General features: G+C 31.3%; 2 protein-coding genes across 2 annotated transcripts; one reads left to right on the top strand and one right to left on the bottom strand.

Moving 5' to 3' along the window:
- Positions 1–12857: 12857 nt before the first annotated feature.
- LOC107843141 (probable pectate lyase 12) lies at positions 12858–19444 on the top strand. The gene is made up of 4 exons (XM_047396018.1): positions 12858–13224; positions 15125–16043; positions 17885–18087; positions 19171–19444. The coding sequence occupies exons 1-4, from the start codon at positions 13088–13090 to the stop codon at positions 19370–19372; spliced, it is 1461 nt and encodes a 486-aa protein (XP_047251974.1). The 5' UTR covers positions 12858–13087; the 3' UTR covers positions 19373–19444.
- A 1997-nt stretch (positions 19445–21441) lies between these two features.
- LOC107841714 (transcription factor MYB27-like) lies at positions 21442–25257 on the bottom strand. Its single transcript, XM_016685557.2, has 4 exons — positions 23327–25257; positions 22964–23093; positions 22773–22873; positions 21442–21718 (listed from the first exon to the last, which is right to left on the bottom strand). The coding sequence occupies exons 1-4, from the start codon at positions 23466–23468 to the stop codon at positions 21444–21446; spliced, it is 648 nt and encodes a 215-aa protein (XP_016541043.2). The 5' UTR covers positions 23469–25257; the 3' UTR covers positions 21442–21443.
- Between the last annotated feature and the right edge of the window lie 67 nt (positions 25258–25324).

Below are 25324 nucleotides of genomic sequence, written 5' to 3'. Positions count from 1 at the left end.
CTTTTTAGTTCATCATGCTATTGCTCTTGGTTTACATACAACTACATTGATCTTAGTAAAATGTGCTTTAGATGCTCGTGGTTTCAAGTTAATGTCAGATGAAAAGAATTTCAGTTATAGTTTTCTGTGCGATTTTAAGTAATATTGACAAACTTCTAAGTTGACAAATTTCTGAAGATAAAGTACGTGTGACACATTTTGTGAATTGCACATCGGGAATGGAAGGAAAAAGTAAAGAACCTTATAAGTTCTAACTCAAGCTCATATGATACGCATATTTTTGGAATTCAATGTATCGTAATTTGAGAGACAAATTCATGCAAATCTATGACTCAAAGCGCGGACAATACGTGTCATTCATAGCTTTGTCTACTATATTAAGCATCATGCTATACTCCTAAATGAGATTTTAAATATATCATAACATTTATTTGGTTATAAAAACTTCTCTTAAAGATTAAAAAAAAATCTAGAATGCTTAAAATTAAATTGTTTCCAAGTTTAAAAATATGGCATTCTCTTTATAAATAACTAATAAGAAAAGGCCAAATACATAAGCGCCCCTAAAATATTTTTTTTTATACATTCATTTTGACACCTAAATTAAGTCTAAGAATACTTGTATTGTAGAAAAATATAGATATATTGAACACAAATTTGTTTATTCTAAACCTTGTTTGATACGTAACGATAAAAAGTAATTTCATTTAGCATTTCAATCAAGATAGAGTAGTCAAAGTTCGAACATATATCGTTTCAAATATCATTTATATCATTTTTTTTTTTTTTAACAAAAATACATTAAAAATGCCATAATACTGAAATCGTTATATCAAAAATTTTGATTTCAATATCTACTATATCATGTCCAATGATACCCTATATTTTCCTATTTCTTTGTCAAAGGGACCCAACTCTGTAAAGCCCATAGTTCAATGGACACTCTTTTGGGCCTTCTGTATTTATGATGGACTTTATACCAAGGCCGGCCCAATGGACTAAGTGCACAATATCACAAATATTCGATATGGAGATCATCGTTTAAGTTGTAGTTGAAGTTGAAATTTGTTTGCAAATATATTCTCTTTGAAATTACCTGAGACATACGCGATTGAAGTTATAAAAGTTCGTACTTGAAGTCTAACAAATTTCGAATATTTTTTGCCTGAAGTTTGGCGTAGTAAAGGCCAAATCTCGTACATTTTTTACCTTGTCAAGGTTAAACTCGAATATTTTTTTATTGAAATTTTTTGTGGCCTTCACAAGGCAAAATTTTAGATTTTTTAATCAGAGTTACGATCTTGACTAGGCCAAACTTCAGATATATAATCGCTTGAAAATTCAACTTCGAACATTTTTATTTTGTTAAAGTTATAATTTGAAAAGATAATTTCTTTTGACAAGACCAAACTTCATAACCTTATCATGGTATATATACATATGTATATATCTATATATACACATACGTACGTAACTATCGATCAAAGAAAATCCATGTCGAAGGTTGCTAGTGTCAACGCATACTCAGAATCTTCCCCGCGTGCCTAACATCCACTCATTCTAGTCGAGTGCCTTGCGGCGCCTTTAACGATGAGAGAAGGCGATAGCAAAGAGAATAACTCAAGAGCACTAGCTACTCCATCAACTCAATTACGTTGCATAAGTGAGGATGTCAATCATCATATATAGTTAGAACTTGAAATCTTTCATACGCTCATCTTGTATATTAGCATTTCAATTCTGGTCACTCATAAATAGTCGGCGATTTTAGTCATTGGCATGTTCTAAGAATTGAAATTTTACTTATTTTTATATATTATATATAAAAGAGTAATTTAGTTTACATGCTATTTTGCCTTTTTATTGTATTCGAAAAAGGATCACACCTTAAGATGTATGATGTAGGGCGTTTACTTTAAGGCAAATATTAGTGACTATATATCCTCCTGACTCAAACTCGTGAGCCAAGAAAAATTGATGCCGATTTGGCTTGTATCACTGTTTCCACGACTCAAATTTGTTGAACTCAATCAATCCAAAAATACTTTTGCATGGCACGATATTATTATCTGTTTTGAGTCAAAGGAGATGGGATCAAAAAGGTTATAAAGTTAAAAAAAGAGCAGTTTATCGTAGAAATAATTTTGCATTCATGCAGGATTGGAAGAAGGATCTTGCTCTAAGGAGTCTATATGATGTTGGCCGTTTATTTTAAGGCAAATATTAGTGATAATTTTCATGACTCGAACTCGTGATCCATAAGTCAAGAAAGATTGACGCCGACTTGGCTTGTATCACTACTTCCACGACTCAAACTTGTTGAACTCAATCAATTCAAAAATACTTTTATTAGATGTGATATTATCCGTTTTGAGTCAAAAGAGATGGGATCAAAAAGGTTATAAAGTTCAAAAAAGAGTAGTACTCCAGTGTACAAATAATCTTGTACCATGCAGGATAGGAAATAGGATCCTGCTCTAAGCAGAGGCGAAGCCAACCTAGTAATGGGGGGTTCGTCCAAACTCCCATCCATAAAAAATCATACTATCAATATATGGTTAAAATGATTTTTATATATATATTATAAATGTTGAACCCTCTTCGGTGAGTTTTTTTTTTAGATTTTGAACCCTCTTACCAGAAATTCAGGCTCCGCCTCTTGCCGTCTAAGGAGTATATATGATGTAGGCCGTTTACTCTACGACAATCATCAATCACTATTTTCACAGCTCGAACTCATAATCTATAAGTCACACGAAATCCAAGAAAATGGGCAAAATGGTCAAAGGAGGTGGGACCCACAAAGTTTACAAAGTTCAAAAAAGTAGCTTCGAGCCATGGATAATATAGTAATGGACAGCATGTTCTATATAGTCTTCAGAATATATAAATATATATATATAGGAGCGGATTCAGAATTTTCAGTGAGGGGGTTCAGTAGTATATATACGAACTAATTGGGGGTTCAACCTCTACTATTTATACATAAAAAAAAGATTATCATATAAAAATAATATACTTTTCTGACGAAGGAAATTCAGATGAACCTCTGGACCCTACGTAGATCCGTCACTATCTATATGTTGGGCTCAAAAAGTCTTCGGGTATAGTGTACTGCACCCCACACTCTGTGTGTAACGTTTTCTTTCTTTTTTGGTCTTCTTTAGCTCTACCTTCGAGGACGTTGAAAATAAATTCTTATGCCACATATATTCTTTTATGCTAACAATATGGCAGGTGACAAATTTAAGAAATTTAATTATAAAATATAGAGAAAATATTTTACGATCATCTTGAATTATATGCGAAAAGATTAAGATAGACTTAAAATTTAGGAGGGTCCTATTATCCTTTTAGACTAATTAAAATTATATTTTTGACAACCTTAGTATCTACGTGGCACATACGTAGCACAACATACTGAAAGATTCACGTAGGCACTAAAATTATCAAAAATACGATTTTAATTAATCAGGGGTAATAGGACCCTCCTAACGTTTGGGTGTATTTCAGTCTTTTTGCGTATGGGTCAAAATCATTTTCCCTCCCCAACTTTGTCTTAAAAAATCAAACTCCCCCTCAACTTTGAACAATAATCATATTCCCCCTTTATCCTAATTGACTTTTTAAAATTTCTATTTTACCCTTTATCATTAATTTTTTTTATTTTTTTTAACTTCTTTAAAATCATCATATTTTCATTTTAAAAAAAATCATATAACAAATTTTTCATAAAAACATAAACATTATCTTCTAAAAAAAATAAGAAATATTAATTAAGTATATAGGCTAATGATGATCTTTATAAAGTAAATTAGCATGATAAGAAAATTAATTTTATTAATAATAACCAAAACTATAATATTTATTTTACAAGTGAAAATAATAAGTAATACTAATTTTATAAACATATTTCAATGCAGAAAATACAAACAATAAATGAAAGCGATAAGCCTCTAGTACCACCCCGAACTATGATCAAAGTTGTTACGACACACTCCAACTTCACAGGGGTCCTACTATCCCCCGAACTCAAATTTAGCGTATTTTTGTCATTTTTTGTGCTAATGTTGCACCTTTATTACATAAAATGAAGCCCACATCAAATGTGTCACGCCATCTAAAATGATTAACAAAAGATATTAAGTTAGCTAAAAAGATTGACAAAAATACGCTAAAATTTAGTTTAAGAGGTAATAGGACCCTCATGAAGTTGACGTGTGTCGTAACAAATTTGATCGTAGTTCGGGGATACTAGATGTTTTTCTTGAATATAAACAAGGTCAAATTTTAAAGATTATATTTATTTATATAAATTATAAAATATGTAATACGCTATTAATGACAATCACAACTTATTTACTGATATAGACAATAGATAATATCGTTTCTTATCACTTAATTCTCATACTAAAAATAGATGTTTTAATTTATCTGCTCAATTTGTGAAATTAAGAGAATTGTATTATTTTTTTTCTACTCTTTAGTGTTAAATAACTATATAAAGTAACAGTATAGATAAATTTGAAGTTTCAAATTATCATTAATAAAGTTAATTTAGCAAAATATACCTCTAAGTAAAATTTTCTTAAAGATTGTGTTATATCAACAAAAAGTTAAGTAATATGAAACGAATTTAGTAAGAGAGTGATAAAAGTACATAATTAGATCATAATATATTATTTTTGATTTTGAATTTATTGAAATATATATATACATCCAACGAACATATATTTTTTAATCTTTAGCTCAACTTTCGAGGACGCTGAAAAAGAAATACTTTGCCACATTCATGCACAGTATGGCAGGTGACAAATTGAAGAGCCCAGACAACATAAATTACGTTAGTTTGAAGCTTAATTAGAGAAAATTTTGATATTTTATATAGTCATTAAAAATCACAATTTTATATTTGTTGAGATAAATAATTAGCTTTCGATATATTTAATGAAGATACATTTTTTTCTTTATAAAGATATATAATTAGCTTTTGATTATTTTTTTTCGATTTTAAATATGTCAAGATACATAATACATCCAACGAAGATATATTTTTTCTTTGTAAAGATACATAATTAATTTTTGATTTTTTGGCTGATTTTGAGTCTGTCGAGATACATAATTAGCTCTTGATACATCTAACGACGATACATAATTAGTTGAAATTTTTATAATTACTTTTTAAGGATAGAGATTTGTATAAATATGGTAAGTTAAGATGTATGTTTATGTTATTTTTCCAATTGAAAATTAAGCAATGGGATAAGTTGCTTGATGGTTAGAGCTATGCAATGTGTTGATAGTGTATATAGTAAATTACTATAGAGAGATTAGTTATTCATTTTGCTTACAATAAATTTTATAGTAATGAAAATTGATTGTAATCACAAATAAAAAATGGTGAAATAAAGATTTTATTGATGAATTTGTGAATATAATTTTATTCCTCCCTTATTTCTCAAATGATGTAGACTGATTTAACCCTCCTGGCGATGCATTTGATCGCTATGAACGTTGGGATAACTTTATAAAAGGCGAAATTTGATGTCTTAATATTTTTATGAATATACCAAAATTTTTATGAAATTTCGAAATATCTCTTCGAGGAAATATGTTAACCTTTATCAAGTAAAGTAGCCTTTAAGTGTCAAATAAAGTGAGCTCAACTTATCTATAGTCCCATAAAATTTTTAACGTCTATACATATATTCGGTGGCGGAGTCAGAATTTTTATTGAGGAGGTTTGAAAGTAAATGTATGAGTCAATCGAAGAGGGTTCAACATCTATTCTATGTACATAAAAAATATTTTTAACCATGTAAAATAGTAAAAAAATAGTAGAATTTTCTGTTGAAGAGGATTCGGGTTAACCCCCTGAACGAAAGGTGGCTCCGCCCAGCATACATTAATCATTTATTTATTAATAATTTATATTTTCTAATCTATATAAAATAATATATGAATTGCATGTATAAACAAACCCTAACAGAAAACTGATATATATATATACATATATTTTCCCTTCGTGAAGTACTTGTCATTAGGGGTGTTCAGGGTTTGATTTTTAATCAAATCGAACCGCGATCCAAATCAAACCGATTTAAAAAAATCGATATTTGGTTAGGTTTGGTTTGGTTTGATTTGGTTTTGAATTTTAAAAAACCGATACTAATTTGGTTTGGTTTGATTTTACTCTAAAATAACCGACAAAATAACCAAACCGAACCGGTATATATATTATAATTATTTATATATTATTCATAATATAATATACATATTTGTTACATTTTATATTTTAATCATGATTTAACTTTAGTCGTAAAATATTCAGTCATTTATCTTCATCTAGTTAACAGTACCTTATGAGATTCTAAATGAATTTCTCATTTTGAATGACAAATGATACTAATTGTGAAAATAATATGTTGTTGTATATTGAATTTTACAGCTGAGATTCATTAGACTATAGACAATCACTAATTTTAACTTTCTTTTTGAACCTTGTTGAGCAATAAGTTTATGTGTTCACTTTTTGGGTTTATACTATCATTCTGTTAAATATTGTTTTTTAATATTTTCTTAGAAGTGTTCATATAGTGTTGTCATGGCTTTGGCGAAGAATAACACTCTTTTGACATCATAGTTTCAAGGTTGATATACAATACTCGGTTGGCATCTCATATGTTAGATTGGATTTGTTTTTAAAATTTTCAACTTTTATCATTAGCTAAAGTTATAAACCGAACTAAACCGACAAGAACCAAACCGATGGTTATATGGTTTGGTTTAGTTTTAAAAATTTTAAAACCGACTAAGTTGATTTGGTTATAATTTTGACCAATAACCAAACCGACCCATGAACATCCCTACTTGTCATGATAGCTCCAAGACTACGTCTTGATTTTAAATATTTTTAATGAATTTTATTTGAATTGAAATTAAAGATAAAGTCTTGTTTGATCATATACATTTCGATCTTGTAAACAAAAAATAAAAATTTTACTTGATTTTTATTAGAATGTAGTTAAAAACATGTTTAAAATATTTTTTCAGATTCAAAGTCAACATCTAGTGAATAATGACACTTAAATTATAACTTTTCTTTTTGTGGGGCGAACAAGATTTACAAAATATTACATTTACTACTCCTATATATATATATATATATATATATATATATATATATATATATATATATATTCACTTCCAATAACAAAATTTGGAAATAATAAATAATTCAAGATTTGGGAACTAAGGGACCCAGTAATAGTAAAAGTTTGATAGAAAGAAGTTTGGATACTGTATAATGTCTGATAGGGAAAGAATATACCTCTCCTCTAATGCTTGTAAATGAATTTGTAATTATTGATGCAAAAAAGAAATATTGTCACATTTTATTATTATTATTTTTCTTTGTCTGAATGACTTTAGATAAAGCAATGATAAATGAATTTACATTATCTAAAATTATATCACCTAAAATATCTACATATAACTCTTTTTTATAATGTGTAATAAGTGGTCTTAAAAATAAGATGATTTATTTACTATAACAGATAAAAGTGAACTGATATTGTAAAAGTTCATACCGCTACAACTGTATATACCTTAAACTCGAGCCTACTTTAAGTTATATACAACATTAATAAATAAAAATTTTGAACTATTTATTCACAAATAATTATTATAGATGATAATTACCTGTCTTATTTTCAAGATTATAGAAATTCAACGTTTGAAATAAAGAATACTCGAATATAAGTGAATATTTAAAGCATGCACTATTCACCTTTTTTTTTTTTTTTAAGTAATTCGGCTCCTCTTCATTGCCTTAAATTTTATTTGGATATATGACACATTTTTCATGTTAATATCACACATTTAGATTTTTAATTAACTAAAATTGAATCTTTTATATACTGAGTTCATCAACTCGCTTTTTATACTCTAGCTTCGCCCCGAACTAAAGGTTCAATCAAACTCAGCATTGTTCAATACATAGTTTAACTATATTGCAAAAGTACGATGAGTTTCTTGTCAAAAAAATTCAAAACTTAACGTATCAAATTTAAATCTAGATCCGATTCTGAATATTATAAGGAAAAAAGATTTAAAAAGTCCAAAAGGGAAGTTAATATTAAAAAAATGTCAGGCAAGAAGGTCTAATAATTTTTTTTTAAAAAATAAATACTGCTAGAGCTAGGGTGGTAGTAATAATTTTATAACAATCAATTTGTTTCTTGGGACAGTAAAGACCCTATTTACTTTATTTAAAAGGAAAAAAAAAAAGGTATGGAGCCAAAAATTATGGCTACTTTTCAGTTTTAGCCAAAGAAACTGAGCAAATTACGGTGCTAAAAGGTAAAAAGAAGGTTCTTTTTGCAAAGTGTTCACTATTCCAATTAGAGGTGGCATGGTACGGTATATATCGATAATCATACTTCCTCCGTTTCATTTTATGTGTCGCTATTTGATCGGGCATGAAGTTCAAAAAATAAGGAAAGACTTGGTGAAGTTTACCAAATTATCCTTTATCAAAAAATGTGCCAATAGTTTTTTTTTAATTAAGTGGGATCAATAAGGATAAAAGGATAATTATGCCTTTAAAAAGTTGCCAAATAAGGAAAGACGATACTTATTTTGGGACGGATTAAAAAGAAAATGATGGCACATAATTTGGAACGGAGGGAGTATTAAAATTGAAATGTTTTAAACCTGAGTATGAATATTATGATATTTGATAGAAGTTTTAAATTATTTTGGTATTTGATATTTATGCAATAAATATCGAAATACCATATACTGCATCAAATTTTTTTGATAATATATAAAACCCATATATATTATATTTAAGAATATTAAATATATTTATATATCATCCCTTCAGCTAGTTGAAATAAAAATAACTTTCATTCAAAAATAAATTTTTTGAAAAACATATTATTTAGGAGTACTATGCTTAATTTAATAATGTTGTTCAGAGTTTGCATCTTGGACTACTCAATCATGATTGAAGTATTCTTTTTGTGTAATTGATTTAACAAAGATAGTTGTTAATTTGATATAATGGACATGTTTTTAAAATTTAAAGTTATAGTTTTTTTTTATATGATATATGTAAGTCAAAATTAAATAAAGTATGATTACCAAATTGTCATACCGTAAAATATCTAAATCAAATTTTAAAATACTGAACCATACCGAACTAATTTGGTAATGATATTGTTCTTTTAAATATCAAAAATCGAAGTTAATGTACTTAAGTTTAAAATACCATACCATGCCCACCCCTAATTCCCATGGGCCATGCTGATTGAGTCCTAATCCATGATCTTTAAAATGGGTGATGTGGAACTTTTGATCCTGGTTTATTAACGAGCAAGTTTTTAAGGTTAAAAGTCGAACTTGTTAAATTTGAAATTTTGCCCGTAAGGCAAGTAAGGTTAAAAGTTTAAGATCACTAATCACCAAGATCATTTTTGTAAATCATACTAAATGAATCGCGGGACAAGAAAATATCATGCATTGGTTATATTTCGAAGAAAATTAAACTGAATGATCTTGCAAATGTGTAGTCTTGAACTCTTGATCTCCACTTATCCGACGAAAAGGAACTGCATAAATGTCCCAATGAGGTGGTGTTAGAGGCTGGATAGGGATGATATAAGGAGATCGAGGTTGAGGTAGATCGAAAAAATATTGTTGTGGTATGATTATACATGACTTGATACACCTGCAACTTATCGAGGATATAACCATAGATAGCTAGATATACAAGCCAAGAACTAGAGTAGAAGATTAATAGACAGTCGTAAGCTATTCAGTTTTCCTCATACCATTGTTTTTCTTTGCTTCGGTTATTGTATTACTATAGTTTATTCTGATAATGTTGTTTTCTCCATTATCTTCAGTCTCTGCTATATTTCTCCGAAGCTTATTTCAATTTAATATGTTTAAATTGAATCGAAGATCTATCTGAAATAATCTATCACCTACCTTTATAAGTCAAGATAGCGCTATATATACACCATTCTTTGAAAAAAACAAGACCAAAAGTTAAAGATCTTTCATTTTAAGGCCATTTTTGTAATTATCTCCATTTTTCTGTCATTTTCTTTGTAAAAGTTCATTATCATAATGTTTCGAATTCTATGAATAACATCGTAAAATTTTATTAGTAAATTTGAAATTCTATAACGTTAATATTTTTATCTACTTAATAAAAAACAAAAAGTGGCTATATGTGAATATTACCCAACAATGATACCAGAAAATTGCTGTACAAATTGTCTCTAATACCCAAAAAGAATGTGACAAGTAGAATTATTTTATTATTATTATTATTATTTGAATACTATAATGTTAGAGACATAGGTCAGTTATACATGGCCCTCAAATTAGGAATTGAGTGGTCCACTATTAAAGACTTTTTAGTTTCCCTAATATCCAATCCAGTTTCTTTGACAATAAAGTATGAAAATTTCATGTAAAGAAGGTGTGGTTAAAGTGGTTTGGGGGTGGGTGGGTGGGCGTGGGGTGGGGGAGGGGGGCGGAGCCACCTTACGATTAGCTAAGTTGTTCAGACTTTCCAAAAATGTTGCCGCGCTCGTGTCGGATCCTTAAAAAATATACTATTTTTGGAGGATCCGACACGCACCCGTAGACATTTTGAAGAGTCCGAGCAACTTAGATGGTTAGGGGTTTCACCCGAGCCTCCTTCACCTTATGCCCTGAGAGACGCACGTGCTACATGAATGGCCGGCCGGACAAAGGGTCGCGATTTCTCGAGGTGAAAAATTATATTATTTATTTATACATAATTAAAATTATTTTTTATGTATATACAATTAATGTTGAACCCCCTTCTGCTAGTTCGTATGCCTACTTCTTTCGATTTTGAACCCCTTTGATGAAAATTCTGGCTCCACCACTGATGGGGTGGGGTGAGGTTGATTTGGGGATGTTGAGTCTAGTGATACTTTTAATGGTGCGAGATAATTTGGAGATATTACGTGTTTAGCCTAAAACAAAAAATATCAAATTATGTTAAGAGTATTTTTTTTATTTGAATTAGCTCAATAATTGATATCATCGAGCCGTTGGTTTGAAAGAGGTGAGTATACAAATGACAGAGTGACGGTGTTAGTTTAGTTAGGTTCAATTTCCTGCAATTGCCTATATACAGACCGATTTATTATCGTTATCCGTAGCTTGAAGACGCTCACACATAATAGAAGCATGTGAGTTTTGATTGTCATAAATACTCGAATAATATAGGAAACACATATAACATATGGAGTAGTTTGGAAAATGACCACACTTAAAAGTGTAAAGTATCACACTTTCACGCAGAGTTTGGGAAAGAGCTATATTTAAAAAGTGGTATAATATAAACGTACAACCTATCATAAGACAAATCGATTCGGCTACTAGAACCCATAACCTTTATAAATCACACGAATGCAAGTGCAATGTAGGCAGTTTATCGTGATGCAAGTATAAGTGATTGATTTCACTGCTCAAAAATTTTACTTTTACATCACGTGAAAATAATTTTACTGTATGTAACTCAAAAAGTTCGACGACAAGAATATGTGTCCTACAAATTACACAGAAGTATGTATAATGGAGACATTTTAACCCGACGCGAGTATTATTGGCTGATTCCCCTATTCAACCTGTGTCCTACAGGTCAAACAAAAACAACTTTACCGTTACTCGAAAAAAAAGGAAAGCACTCAAAAATTCAATACACTCTGTTGCTTTTCCACTATTAAATCACACCAATGCAAGTGCAATGTAGGCAGTTTATCGTGACACAAGTATAAATGGTTGATTCAACTACTCAAAATATAACTTATACACCGTGTGGGAACAACTTTACTATATATAACTCAAAAAGTTCGACGACTAGAATGTGTGACCTAAAATTACTCAAAACTATGTACAATGTAGACATTTTATCCCGACACAAGTATTATTGGCTGATTCTCCTTTTCAATCCGTGACCTACAAGTCAAACAGAAACAACTTTATCGTTACTCGAAAAAAAAAAGAAAATCCTCAAAATTCAATACGCTCTGTTGCTTTTCCACTATTAAATCACGCGAATGCAAGTGCTTATACATCTAGCGGAAACAACTTTAATATATGTAACTCAAAATGTTCGATGACTGGAATATGTGACCTAAAATTATACAGAAGTATGGACAACGTAGACATTTTATTTTGGCGCAAATATTATTGGCTGATTCCCTATTCAACCCGTGACCTACAAATCAAACAGAAACAACTTTACTTTATATAACTCAAAAAGTTGACGACCAAAATGTGTGACCTAAAATAACTCAGAAGTACGTATAATATAGACATTTTATCCTGACGCAAGTATTATTGACTGATTCCCTATTCAACCCATGACCTACAAGTCAAACAAAAACAACTTTACTTTGTTACTCAAAAAGTTTACTATATGTAACTCAGAAAGTTCAACGATTGAACTATGTGACCTAAAATTACACAGAAGTATGTATAATGTAGACATTTTATCATGATACAAGTATTATTGGCTAATTCCCCTATAGAACCCGTGACCTACAAGTCACACAGAAACAACTTTACTATATATAACTCAAAAAGTTTATTATATGTAACTCAAAAACTTCGACGAGTAAAATATGTGACCTAAAATTACACAAAAATAAGTACAACATAGACATTTTAACCTAACGCAAATATTATTGATTGATTCTCCTATTCAACCTTTGACCTAGAGGTCACGTAGAAACAACTTTACCGTTACACGAAAAAGAAAGAAAACCCTCAAAATTCAATATACACTCTATTGCTTTTCCACTATTAAATCATGAGTGAATCCAGGTGAGGAGAGAGATTCTCTTAAACAATGACTATAAATCATGTCATAAAGTAGAAAATACATATACCATCCTTTCGACTTTTGTTATCTTCTTCTACAGTCTGCAATATACACTCCATTTTCTCACTAAAACACAATGCAGCTAACTCACTGACACCAAAAGTCCCCCAAATATACACACAAAAATATAGTACATTGTTGCGAAAAAAGATGTTCCAAAGAAGCTGCATTGTGGTTTTCTTGATTTTAACTTCATTTTTGCCTTTTGCTTTTGGGATTTTCTTGAATGTTACTGCTCTACCTGGTCAGCATTCTGATCCTGAAGCTGTTGCTCTTGAAGTTAATAGGTAAGAAAAAACAATTTTTTTATGAGTTCAACTTCTTGTTTTATGTCTTTTCTCTTGTTGTCTACCTGGTTTAAGCCGTGAAAACAGTCCCTTGCATAAATGTAACGTGAGAATGTGTACTATAGACTCTTGTGGTCCGTCTTTGTTTTTTCGAATCCGCGCATAATAGAGTTTTAGTGTACCAAGTTGTCCTTTTTTTTTTTTCACAATGTAGGACTCCTCATTCTTGAACTTAACTTAATGCCACAACTTGAGGCCCTGAAGAAATGTATGGTATGACTGTGTACAATAAACCCTTCTGATTCTGTCCTTTATCAAACCCCATGTATAGCAGAAACTTTAGTGTACCGAGGTGTTTTTTTTTTTTTCACAATGTAGGACAGTAAGACTCCTCATTCTTGTATTTAAGTTATTACCACAACTAGAGGTGGGTGTGGGGTGGGTGTGGTAGGGATGGGGACTACGAGTTACAGAATTAATGAATGTGGAATGTTAGTTATGAAACTTGTTTTCACTACTTTTGCTGGGAAAGTCATTTTCTTTCTTTTTTAAAGAAATTTATTTTTGTAAAGAAAATATTTTACATAACTCGACCAACTAGAGGTGGGGGTGGGGTGGGGGTGGGGTGGAGTGGGGGTAGGGGTAGGGGTAGGAGTGTTGGGGGTAAAGATGAAGTATGTTGGGGCTGCAAATGACACAATTAATGAATGTGGAATGTTAGTTGTGGAATTTGTTTTCACTGCTTCCATTGCGGAAGTTAGTTTTTCTCATTTTAAAAGAAATTTATTTTTCTAAAGAAAATATTTTCTAAAAAATTTGAAAAAAATAAAAAAAAAATTAAAAAATTTTTGGCTTTTGATTTTTTTTTTTTATATGAAGCTTGACAACGGGATAATAATATGATATGATTACAATGTTGCAATTGTTATTGTTCAAGAAAGATGTCGCCCCTTTAAATGAGTCTTACACAGTATAATCTGAACTAATCGGATTTTCAATATAAGTCTTATATAGTATAATCCAAATTAATTGGAGATTCAATATAACTACGAACAACGAATGGAAAATTAATTAAAAAACTTTAGGTTAATGGTCCCACATTTTGTCCTTTTTTTCTTTTTTTTTCTTGGTCAGGCACATTTTGTTTTTTTTCTTGTTTATGTCTTTCTCTGTTGTCTGCTTTTTTCTCTGTTCTTTACATGTTCTGTTTTCCACAATTTAGGACTCCTCATTATTGAACTTTAGTTAATAGCACCACATAACGTCTCGAGTTTTAGCTTTGGGTATGAAAATATTTTTGATAGAAGACATTTTTCTCTTTTACCGAGCCTTTGGTAGTGAAAAGTCGAAGGCTTCAATGTGGATATGAAACACTGAGTGGAAAATCAAATAAGTAAATAATAAATTAGGTTAATAGTCACACACATTTGAGTGTTCTTTTTTTAGGTAGATATGTATATTAATTGGTTGTTTATTTTTCTATTTATTTTACTTGTAGGCCCTCAAATCACTTTAGTTATTGCATTTTCTTTCTAGCAATAGATGTCCATATAGACTTTTTTTGTGACTTGTTGAAATGTAATAACTATTTACTATGTTTATTTTTTTTTTTTGAGAAGGAATAACTATTTACTATGTTTGTACAAACATAAATGTAGATCTAGAGAAAAACAATTTCTTCATTTACACCATTGTGTCGTTGAGATTTAACTTATATACACTGATATTAGTCTAGTGACGATAGTGGAGCATCCGATGTGTGAATTCAATGCTCATCACGAGTTTGACCGGTAGAGAAAGAACCTATCATTCAACGAATTTTATATCGTGCATTATTGACTGTCAGAGATTTCTCGGTTATTACAATGTTATGACTCTTTTCATTAATGTGTTATTATAGGAAAGTGAATGCATCACTCTCAATTTACCAAACAAGAAGAAAAATGTTGTCCTACACAAATAGTGATCATCAATCCTCTTGTCAAACGGGGAACCCGATCGATGATTGTTGGCGATGTGACCACAATTGGCAACTAAATCGCCAAAGACTAGCCGATTGCGCCATTGGGTTCGGTCAATATGCACTAGGAGGTAAAGGTGGACGTTACTATGTGGTCACCTCTTCCTCGGACCCTGACCCGGTGAACCCTCCACCTGGCACTCTTAGATACGGAGTCATCCAAGAGGAGCCACTATGGATTGTATTCGCGGCCAATATGGAGATTAAACTCTCGGAAGAGCTAATTTTCAACTCGTACAAAACCCTAGATGGGCGCGGAGTCAACGTGCACATAACAGGAGGGGGATGTATCACATTACAGTACATCTCCAATGTCATTATACACAATATACACGTACATCATTGTTACGAATCGGGGTATACGAACGTGCGATCGAGCACGACACATTTCGGATACCGAGGCAAGTCGGACGGGGACGGGATCTCGATTTTCGGGTCCCATGACATATGGATTGACCATTGCTCATTGTCCAATTGTAAAGATGGACTAATTGATGTTGTTATGGGGTCAACAGGGATAACAATATCAAATAATCATTTTTCACATCATAATGAAGTAATGTTATTGGGACATAGTGATGATTATTTACCAGATTCAGGTATGCAAGTGACAATATCATTTAATCATTTTGGAAAGAAATTAATTCAAAGAATGCCAAGGTGTAGAAGAGGGTATATACATGTTGTGAATAATGATTTTACAAGATGGGAAATGTATGCAATTGGTGGAAGTGGAGATCCTACTATCAACAGCCAAGGAAATAGATATATTGCACCTTTTGATCCTTTTGCTAAAGAGGTACACCATTTTTTTCCTTTTACTGTTTATTTTTTCTAGTCGATATATATTGATTCTACATGATTATACATATAACAACAATAATATAAACAACATATGCAATGTAATTCTGTTGTTGTTTTTGTTGTTGTCATGTGTACAATAGTTATGTCTGTCGACTATTTTATTTATTTTCTCTAGTCAGTATATACTAATTGTACATGACTATACATATAACAACAACAACAACAACATTTGCAGTGTAACTTTGTTGTTGTTGTGTGTACAACAGTTATATCTATCGACTATTTTTAGTTTGAGTGGATGTTTATTTTCTCTAGTCGGTATATACTGATTGTATATGACTATACATATGACAACAACAATAACAACGACATATGCAGTGCAATTCTTTTGTTGTTGTTGTCATGTGCACAAGAACTATATCTGTCGACTATTTTTAGTTTGAGTTGATGTTTATTTTCTCTAGTCTATATATACTGATTGTACATGACTATACATATGACAATAATAACGACATATGTAATGCAATTTTGTTGTTTTTGTTGTTATTTGTACAACAATTTTATCTGTCGACTATTTTTAGTTTGAGTTGATGTTTAGTTTCTCTAGTCGGTATATACTGATTGTACATGACTATACATATAACAACAACATATGCAGTGTAATTCTGTTGTTGTTGTTATTGTCATGTGCACAACAGCTATATATGTCGACTATTTTTAGTTTGAGTGGATGGATGAACAACTATTTTGGTTAATTGTTCAAAATAAAACAGTACGGTTATTGTGTTCTTTTTCTTTCAATTTTTGCATGCAATGAAATAAGGCCAACATGGTTTTATTTAAGAAGATAATATTAATTTGGAAAAGAATTTTTAGTTTGGGTGTATTTGGTCTAAAGTTGTGAGCTACATGATTTTAAAATGTATAATACTTTTGTTTTATCTTTTCTACTTTAGGTCCCATGCTCTCCATTCTTTTAATCATGTCTCAAATTTTATGTAAGGAGAGTGTACATATAGTCTTATTTTATATATTGTTGACTTGAAATTATATTACTGGGGCTCTTCAAAATGTCACAAACATACATAATAGATTCACCATAATTACATTTTTAAAGAATCTAATACGAGAATACGATGACATTTTTAAAGAATTCAGACAACATAAACTTATAATGAAATGAGGATTTATATAGTTAAAGCGAAATTTTGTGCTCAAATTGCATTGGATGCTAGTTTATGTCTGATGTGATGTGCGGTGGGACACTACATGAAAGAATAGAGCTACAAATGCTTAGTTTTAAATTCCACATAATTCAATAATTTTGACTTAAATTTTATAGTTGAGCTAAGATTTATGATTCATGATTTGTAAATTAAAAAGAGTAATGCTCGGACTCTTCAAAAATGTCTACGGGTGCGTGTCGGATCCTTCAAAAATAATGTATTTCTAAAGGATCCGACACGGATGCGGCAACATTTTTGGAGAGTCCGAGCAACTTAGCTCCTGAACTATCACCAAATTTGCTGCGACACACTCTAATTTCACAAGAGTCCTATTACCCCTCGACTCAATTTTAGTATATTTTTGTCATATTTTTTAGCTGATGTGACATCTTTTTAACTGACGTGACACCTTTGACGTGAATTTTATTTTTATATAATAAAGGTATCATGTCAGCACAAAAGGGTGACAAAAATACGCTAAAATTGAGTTCAGGAGGGTAATAAGACCCATGTGAAGTTAGATTTAATCGTAGCAACTTTGATCATAGTTCGAGGGGTACTGAATACTTATCTCGATTAAAAATTCTGACTCGACCTCTGATTACAACAGGTGACAAAAAGAGTGGACACAGAAGAAGGTAAATGGAGGAATTGGAATTGGAGAAGTGAAGGGGATGTAATGGCAAATGGAGCATACTTTGTTGCCTCTGGTGAAGAAGTAGAAGTTAAATATGAAAAAGCATATAGTGTGGAGCCCAAATCTGCTGATTTCATTGACCAAATTACTATGAATGCTGGTGTTCTTATTCATAGGTAACTCCTTTTACTTTACTTCCTTTTGTTTTCTGTTTTTTCATCCGGCGTTCAATATTCGTATATTCAGTATCAAGTTAGAATTTTTCTTAAAGGGATATAAAATATAATGACGTCAACAGAAGAACTAGTTGAAGGGGGTAAGGCATCTACTATATATATATATATATATAAAATAATTTCAATCGTGTATAATTGTATGATTTTTCGCCGAGAATCCCCTGGCTCCAAGCTAGCGTTGTCCCTGTCCGCATTGGAGTCCGACTAATTAGGAGTCGCATTGGGAAGTCCCAGTATGGGGGTTAAAGTGCTCTTTATCAAAGGCAACTTCATAACCTGAGTTGAATCCGAGATTTCTGATTAGTGATGGAGGAGTACTTACAACTCCACCGCAACTTTTAATGTGTCCTTTTACTTTTCTTCTTTTTCACTTTTGCTCCCTAACTTCACTTTTTTTTTTTTTCTCTCTATCACACTTTTGTCTTTATGTTAATTGGAGTAATCAACACTTTAATAGTCCCCTCTTAGACTTTTGTGTTTGTTAATTATTACTATTAGTACTAGTTGTAGTAGTAATAATTTTGGGTTACTTTCTTTTCTTAGTGACACAAGAATTATGTCTAAGAAAATGTGTCTCATCAATTTGAATTTTTCAAAATCCAAATGCATGGAACATGCACCCCACTAGTTACACAAAATAGGCTTGTATGAAAAGGGTGTTCAAAAATTACTTTAGATTATATATTTAAATCCTAAATGTGTCATTATCGAGGAGGATTCGAGATTTGAAGTTTATAAAGTTTAAAATTAATACATATTCTGTATATTTCTCTATAAATATACATGATTTATACATGTATACATGATTTATTAGCGATACTAATAAATTTTTGGATCCTGTTGCATAAATCCGTAGCTCCATCACTTTCTTTTAACATGCTTATTCGACTTCAATCTTAATTAATCAGATCAGTAAATTTTGAATAGTGGATATATAGAGAAAACCTAGAGGCATTATTTTTTTTTATATATGACTATAGTTGAGTTAATATAATGTTATAATTTTATGTCATAAATGACCAGGGGCAGCAACAGTGGAAAATGGACTGCAGCCACCAACAATGACACCGAATCCTCCGGAGACGACGGCGGAGGGGAAGATCTCGTGGCGATTTCCGGCGACGGCGACGACTATGGTGGTGATGAAGAGTCTAGAAGCTCTACAATTTACTCCAGATTACCCTTGCTATTAAATTCTCTAATGTTATTGTTAGCCTTATTGTAGTCTTAAAATTTTAAGACATGCCAAAAAAAAAAAAAAAAAAAGGGAAAACAAATTGTCCTCTTTTTTGTTTTTGCAACTATTTAGAAATTGTTGTTAATTTCTAAATTGTGGTCGCTCGCTCTTCCTTGAACCCCACGTATAGTGGAAGGTTTAGTGTATTGGGCTGCAAAAAAAAATGATTTAGAAATTGTTGTTAATGTGTTTTGAAGTATTTAAAATGTTTTTGTGGTGGCATAATTGTCGCCCTGAACCCTTTAATCAAGAAAATTTTACTACGTTCCTTCTTTTGAATAATGTTTGACGGGTGTGAAATGGGCGGATTGGAATGAAATAATTTAATAAATATTATTTGGATTGAGTCGATATGGATCACGGACTAAATAAAGGGTCATAATGTAATTTGAAAAATTCTTACGATGCTTTATTTCGTATAATTTATTTAGTTACCTGATTTATCTGATTAAAAATGAATGAGTACATTGGTGGTAGGGGTTTATCGAACCCATTCGTCGGAAAAGTACAATGTATATATATAACTATTAGGTGAAATTTGATATTTATGTGTATATATTGCATATTGGACTCCCTTAACACGACTTGAGATTCTATTTTGAACTCCGTTGGCAAAAATTTTGCTTTTGCCGCCACTATCATGTCGAGAAGTCTCACTTTGGAAAACAAAGTGCTTTCTGCCAAAAGGATGTCTTGTTCTCATAACTTGAACCGTAGATCTTCAGTTAAGAATGAAAAGATACTTATCACCTTACCATTATCTTTAATTATATATACGTTCTATATTCATTAATTTGACGAAAACACATGTAACTTTTTATATGCCAAATTATATAATAATTATATTTTTCATTAATGGAAAGTAAAGATTAGCTATGAGAAAACAATGTCATCAGCAGATATGAAAATCTCCATAACATTTTAATAATCTTCTAAGCAACTTAGCTTATTATACTATATCTATTTAGCTATCTATCTTATTCAACTTATTATACTATATTCCAAGAAGAATAATTTAAAAAGATGCTTATTAATTAATTAAATATTAGGAGACAAATTGAACTTGTTAATGACAAATGATATGATGAAGTTGCTTTTTGCACTTTATATCCAAATTTTCTAACTTGCTTACTAAAACATAATGAGATGGAAAAAAGAAGATCATTTGAATTCTTTTAATAGGAGGGATTTGATTTTAAATTATTATCCAATAGGTTAAATGAAGTTCAATTAAAATTATATTATCACCTTTTAAAAAAAAAAATAGTTCATTGTACATGGATTACAAAGAATATTTTGAATTATACCTATCATTGGGATGACATTAAATTTTTAATTGGTGGTGAATGTACTTTAACCTAATTGATAACCTATGGAGGGATATTATAAATAAAATAAATTGTGATTATCTCAAATTTTTTCGAATGACATAAAACGTGCAAATATTTTAGACTACTGTTTAATTTTGTTTCTATTGATATGTGCAACTTGGATTTTTTAAAGCAAAAATAATATAAACATACACCTTAATTTATCATATTTACATAATTTTATAAGTAATTATAAAAATTTCAACTAATTATGTATCCTCGTTAGATGTATCGGGAGCTAATTATGTATCTCGACAAACCCAAAATTAAACTTTCTAGTAATTATATAAAATATCAAGAGTTTTTATAATTAGCTCCAAACTGTCAGAATTTTTGTTGCCCCCCGCCCACCTACCTTTTTTTTTCTTGTAATTCGGAGCTATTAGAATGAGATCTTTTTTTTTTCTTAATCCCTTTTACTAGGGAAAACGAGTTTCAATTGCAAAAATATTTTCGTTGAATATATTATTGACTTAGAAATTGTAGTAACAAAATAGATCAAGCAATAAGTACAAATGGTAAAGGGTGAGGTGGAATATATAGTTCAAATAGTTTCATCGGTAACTAAAGATCTTATTTTATACGAATCTATATTAGTTGAACTAGTAAAATTTAAAAAGCAAGAAAGGATAAAAGTATATACATATATATTGAATATTTTTCCACTTAAAAAATAAATTGCTTTTTTACTAGTATTCCCAAATAGAAGATGATGAAGCATCATCCCATGTACTACTAATATTTTCATCTTGAGAAGAATAATTACAAGAACATAGGTTTAATATTTTACAAAGGTACATGTGATGTTCCATTTGACTTTGTTCATATGTCCAACTTGGTATCATCCAATCCAATAATCTGGAGGATTCTTCTTCACCATCATCAAAGCTATGACAATTATCATCTTTTGCAAATGATAATTTTGGTTGTGAATCACTACTTGTATTATTGCTTCCAAAGCATTCTATCACATAGAAAAAAATATTTATACGATCAGATCATTTAAAAAGTAATTATTTGAAACTTCGATTACTAATCATTGGTTTGATAATTTACAATTAATGGAAGGGGAGTCTTTGGTATGACTGGTAAAGTTGTTGCTAGGTGATCAAGAGGTTACAGGTTCGAGCTGCGGAAACAACCTCTTTGCAGAATTATACGTAGGAAAATATTGTGTACAATAAACCGTTTTGGTTCGACTCTTTCCATATCCCGTGAATAGTGAGAGATTAGTGCACCGAGCAGGCAGACTGAGAGAAAGACCACACCCAAGAGGGTGTGGGTGGTAAATTGTTGCAATGTGATAAAGAGGTTACAGGTCCGAGCTGTGGAAACAACCTCTTTGCAGAATTGTACATCGGAAAAGATTGCGTACAATAGACCATTTTGGTTCGACTCTTTTCATATCCCGTGAATAGGGGGAGATCAGTGCATCGAGCATGCAGGCCTAGAGAAAGGCCACGCCCAAGAGAGTGTGATGCATGCGGCCTAACTTGACGCAAACGTCAATGATTGATTCCACGACTCAAACTTTAAGACTTATAGATAAAACCTCTTGCAGAATTGTACGTAGGAAAATATTGCGTACAATGGACCCTTCTAGTTTGACTCTTTCTGTATCCCGTGAACGGTGGGAGATTAGTGCATGCAGGGCCTAGAGAAAGGCCACGACCAAGAGAGTGTGATGCATGCAGCCTAACTTGATGCAAACGCCAATAACTGATTCCACAACTCAAACTTTGAGACTTATAGATAAAACCTCTTGCAGAATTGTACACAGGGAAATGTTGCATATAATGGACCCTTCTGTTTTGACTCTTTCTGTATCCCGTGAACAGTGTGGAGATTAGTGCAAGCCGAGCATGCAGGCCTAGAGAAAGGCGACGCCCAAGAGAGTGTAATGCATGCAGCCTAACTTGATGCAAACGTTAACGACTGATTCCACGAGTCAAACTCGACACTTTTTGATAACACAAAAGAGAATAATGTGAGAAATTAAAGAAAATATTAAATCGAACCTTGTTCATAAATAAGTGCTTTCTTTCTCAAATGACTTCTCCAGTAATTCTTTATTTCATTATCAGTTCTTCCTGGCAATTGTTTAGCAATCTTTGACCACCTGTTAAATTAAAGTTATAAACATTAAATTTTAATAAGCAATATTTTGAAACAAAAAAAATGAAATTAACTACGGAAATTAATTATTTACTTGTTTCCCAATTGTTTTTGAAGTTTAATAATTAAATTTTCTTCATCTTCAGTAATTTGGCCATGTTTTAAATTAGGTCTAAGGTAGTTCATCCATCTCAATCTGCAACTTTTTCCACTTCTCCTCAGTCCTGCATGATACCAAATTCCGAACATCGTTAAAATTAAATATGTATATCGACTAGAAAAAGTAAATAGCAAATTCAATCGGCTATTCATGTAAAGACATCCAATAAAATAATTTGATGTTATATATGTTACAATCCAGCCTACTATTGGGCCTAGCTAGGTCTGCATGGTGGCATTAATTTAATTTTTTTTTACGTTGGGATTTTATCGATATGAGATTTGCCTAGATTGTTACCTGAAGCTTTTGCTAACGCATCCCAATGATGTTCACCTAAAATGGAGACAACAAATGCTAGTCGCTCGTCTTCCTCGTCGAGCCAAGGGCCTTTTCGTAATTTCTCTTCTTGCATGGTTATAAGTTGCAATTTGAAAGCCATAATGTGTATATTTGATGTATTTATGTGATATGGTTGTAGCAACTTGAGAAAGTGACACGCTTTATATAGTAGTTGTAATATTGTACATATAAAAATAGCAAAAGTGGTATGGAGAAATTCATTACATAGCCAAAGTAGGTTGATAATGTACACTAACTAGTTTGTGGCAACCCCACCATTGGCTTTAGATTTATTAAGTCATCAAAAGGGATTTTTCAGTTTTCATTTAATATTATATCTAGTTCAGGGTCTATCGAAAACAATCTCTTTATCTCACAAAAGTAGGGACAACATCTGCGTAGGTCTTACTCTCACTTATGAGATTACATTAGGTATACTGCCATATTTAATTTACCATCTGATGAATTGACCCGGCCGTGGGCAAATTTTGAGGGTCGGTTATGAGTTTACATGAACGCAAAAGCTTTTACCCAAACATTGTATATATTAATAAATCCACTAAGTATTATAATCTCTTTGTCCCATTTTATGTGTCGTCATTTTCTTTTTGGTCCGTTCCAAAAAGAATGTCACCTTTCCTTATTTGACAACTATTTAATATCATTCCCATTTTGTCCTTAGTGGGTCCCGCTTATTAAGAAAAGACAACTAAAAAGTAAACATTAAAATAACTTTAAGAGGGACAATTTTATAAACTTTACAAAGTCATTACTTATTTCTTAAACTCCGTACCCGATCAAATGACAATACATAAAATAGGACGGAGATAGTAGTATTTAACTTTAATCATTATAGAAACCCTAAACTTTAAATTCTGAATCCGTGTCCGGTTCTACTATAGCCCTTTTTTGCATCACTAGTTTTGGTATAGTAACCAAAGGTTGCATTGTCTGCTATACAAATCCTTAAATACAATAAAAGTTTATCTTCTTTTCATTATAATAATGTCAAACTTGAACTTTGAATACACATGAGGTCACATATAGAAAGAAAAAATAAAAAAATTAAGGATAAGCACACATAATGCTTTGTGGTATGGTACATATAAGAAGAAATCCAAAAGATCTGCCCAAATCTTTCATCAATTAAAGATTTCTTGTGGGGCATCTCAAATTCTTGGATTCGTTTGGCTGGGAACAAGTTATCTCAAGATAATTTATTTCAAATTAGTTATTTCGAGATTGTTATTCCTCCATCAGTGAGGGATAAAAATAACACTATAATTTTAGAATAAGTTATTTTGCGATTTATCCCAACCAAATACGGGATAAACTCAACCTAGAGTTAATATATCAACTGTAATCTTGTGCGCGGTTGTTTCTATTTCATTTTCTTATTTCAAGCTCTAAAGCACTAGCGCTAAGTTACTTATGGAATCTCAGATCTCTCTCAACACAGAGAACTACTCTTTTTAATTACGCAATTTCAAGTGAGATCAAAGGAAGGTTTTTTCGATAACTTAGGACAACTTCTATCGCCTCCAACAGAAAGGAATTCTATCCATCAAAGAAAGTCAAAAATTGCTTAGTATTGTAATAGTTGCAAATCAATGTAAGATCATAATGATGCCAAGAAGGAGACCAACTAGACGAGACAAACTATTGTTTGAAACCAGAGGTCTCGAATTTGAATACCAGAGGTCTCGAATTTGAGCTCTACGTATGAAGTGGCCTTTTACCTACCTCCAATTTGGAACTTCCCGGCATGAAAACTTGATGTTAGCCAAAAACACAAGTTTTGCAAACTTGTACGACCATGTATGAGAGCTAGGATACCCATGTAGTACTTCATCATCGACATACAACAACAACGACAATAACATACATACCTAGTATGCAAACCTTACCCTTACCTTCTGCAGGTAGAGAGGTTGTTTCCGATAGACCCTCGTCAAC

This window comes from Capsicum annuum, chromosome 9, assembly GCF_002878395.1.
Source record: "Capsicum annuum cultivar UCD-10X-F1 chromosome 9, UCD10Xv1.1, whole genome shotgun sequence".
Classification (NCBI taxonomy): Eukaryota; Viridiplantae; Streptophyta; class Magnoliopsida; order Solanales; family Solanaceae; genus Capsicum; species Capsicum annuum.
The sequence above is the reverse complement of the archived record's forward strand: the minus strand, read 5'-3'. Positions and strand labels throughout refer to the sequence as shown.

What these genes read in the sequence shown, in the direction of transcription:
- LOC107843141 (XM_047396018.1), top strand. Translation starts at nt 13,088, where the DNA reads ATGTTCCAAAGAAGCTGCATTGTGGTTTTCTTGATTTTAACTTCATTT. An exon ending in TTGATCCTTTTGCTAAAGAG is followed by an intron (nt 16,044 to 17,884) that starts GTACACCATTTT and finishes TGATTACAACAG; the next exon opens with GTGACAAAAAGAGTGGACAC. An exon ending in GCTGGTGTTCTTATTCATAG is followed by an intron (nt 18,088 to 19,170) that starts GTAACTCCTTTT and finishes ATAAATGACCAG; the next exon opens with GGGCAGCAACAGTGGAAAAT.
- LOC107841714 (XM_016685557.2), bottom strand. Translation starts at nt 23,468, where the DNA reads ATGGCTTTCAAATTGCAACTTATAACCATGCAAGAAGAGAAATTACGA. An exon ending in CAAAAACAATTGGGAAACAA is followed by an intron (nt 22,874 to 22,963) that starts GTAAATAATTAA and finishes TTAATTTAACAG; the next exon opens with GTGGTCAAAGATTGCTAAAC. An exon ending in AGCACTTATTTATGAACAAG is followed by an intron (nt 21,719 to 22,772) that starts GTTCGATTTAAT and finishes TCTATGTGATAG; the next exon opens with AATGCTTTGGAAGCAATAAT.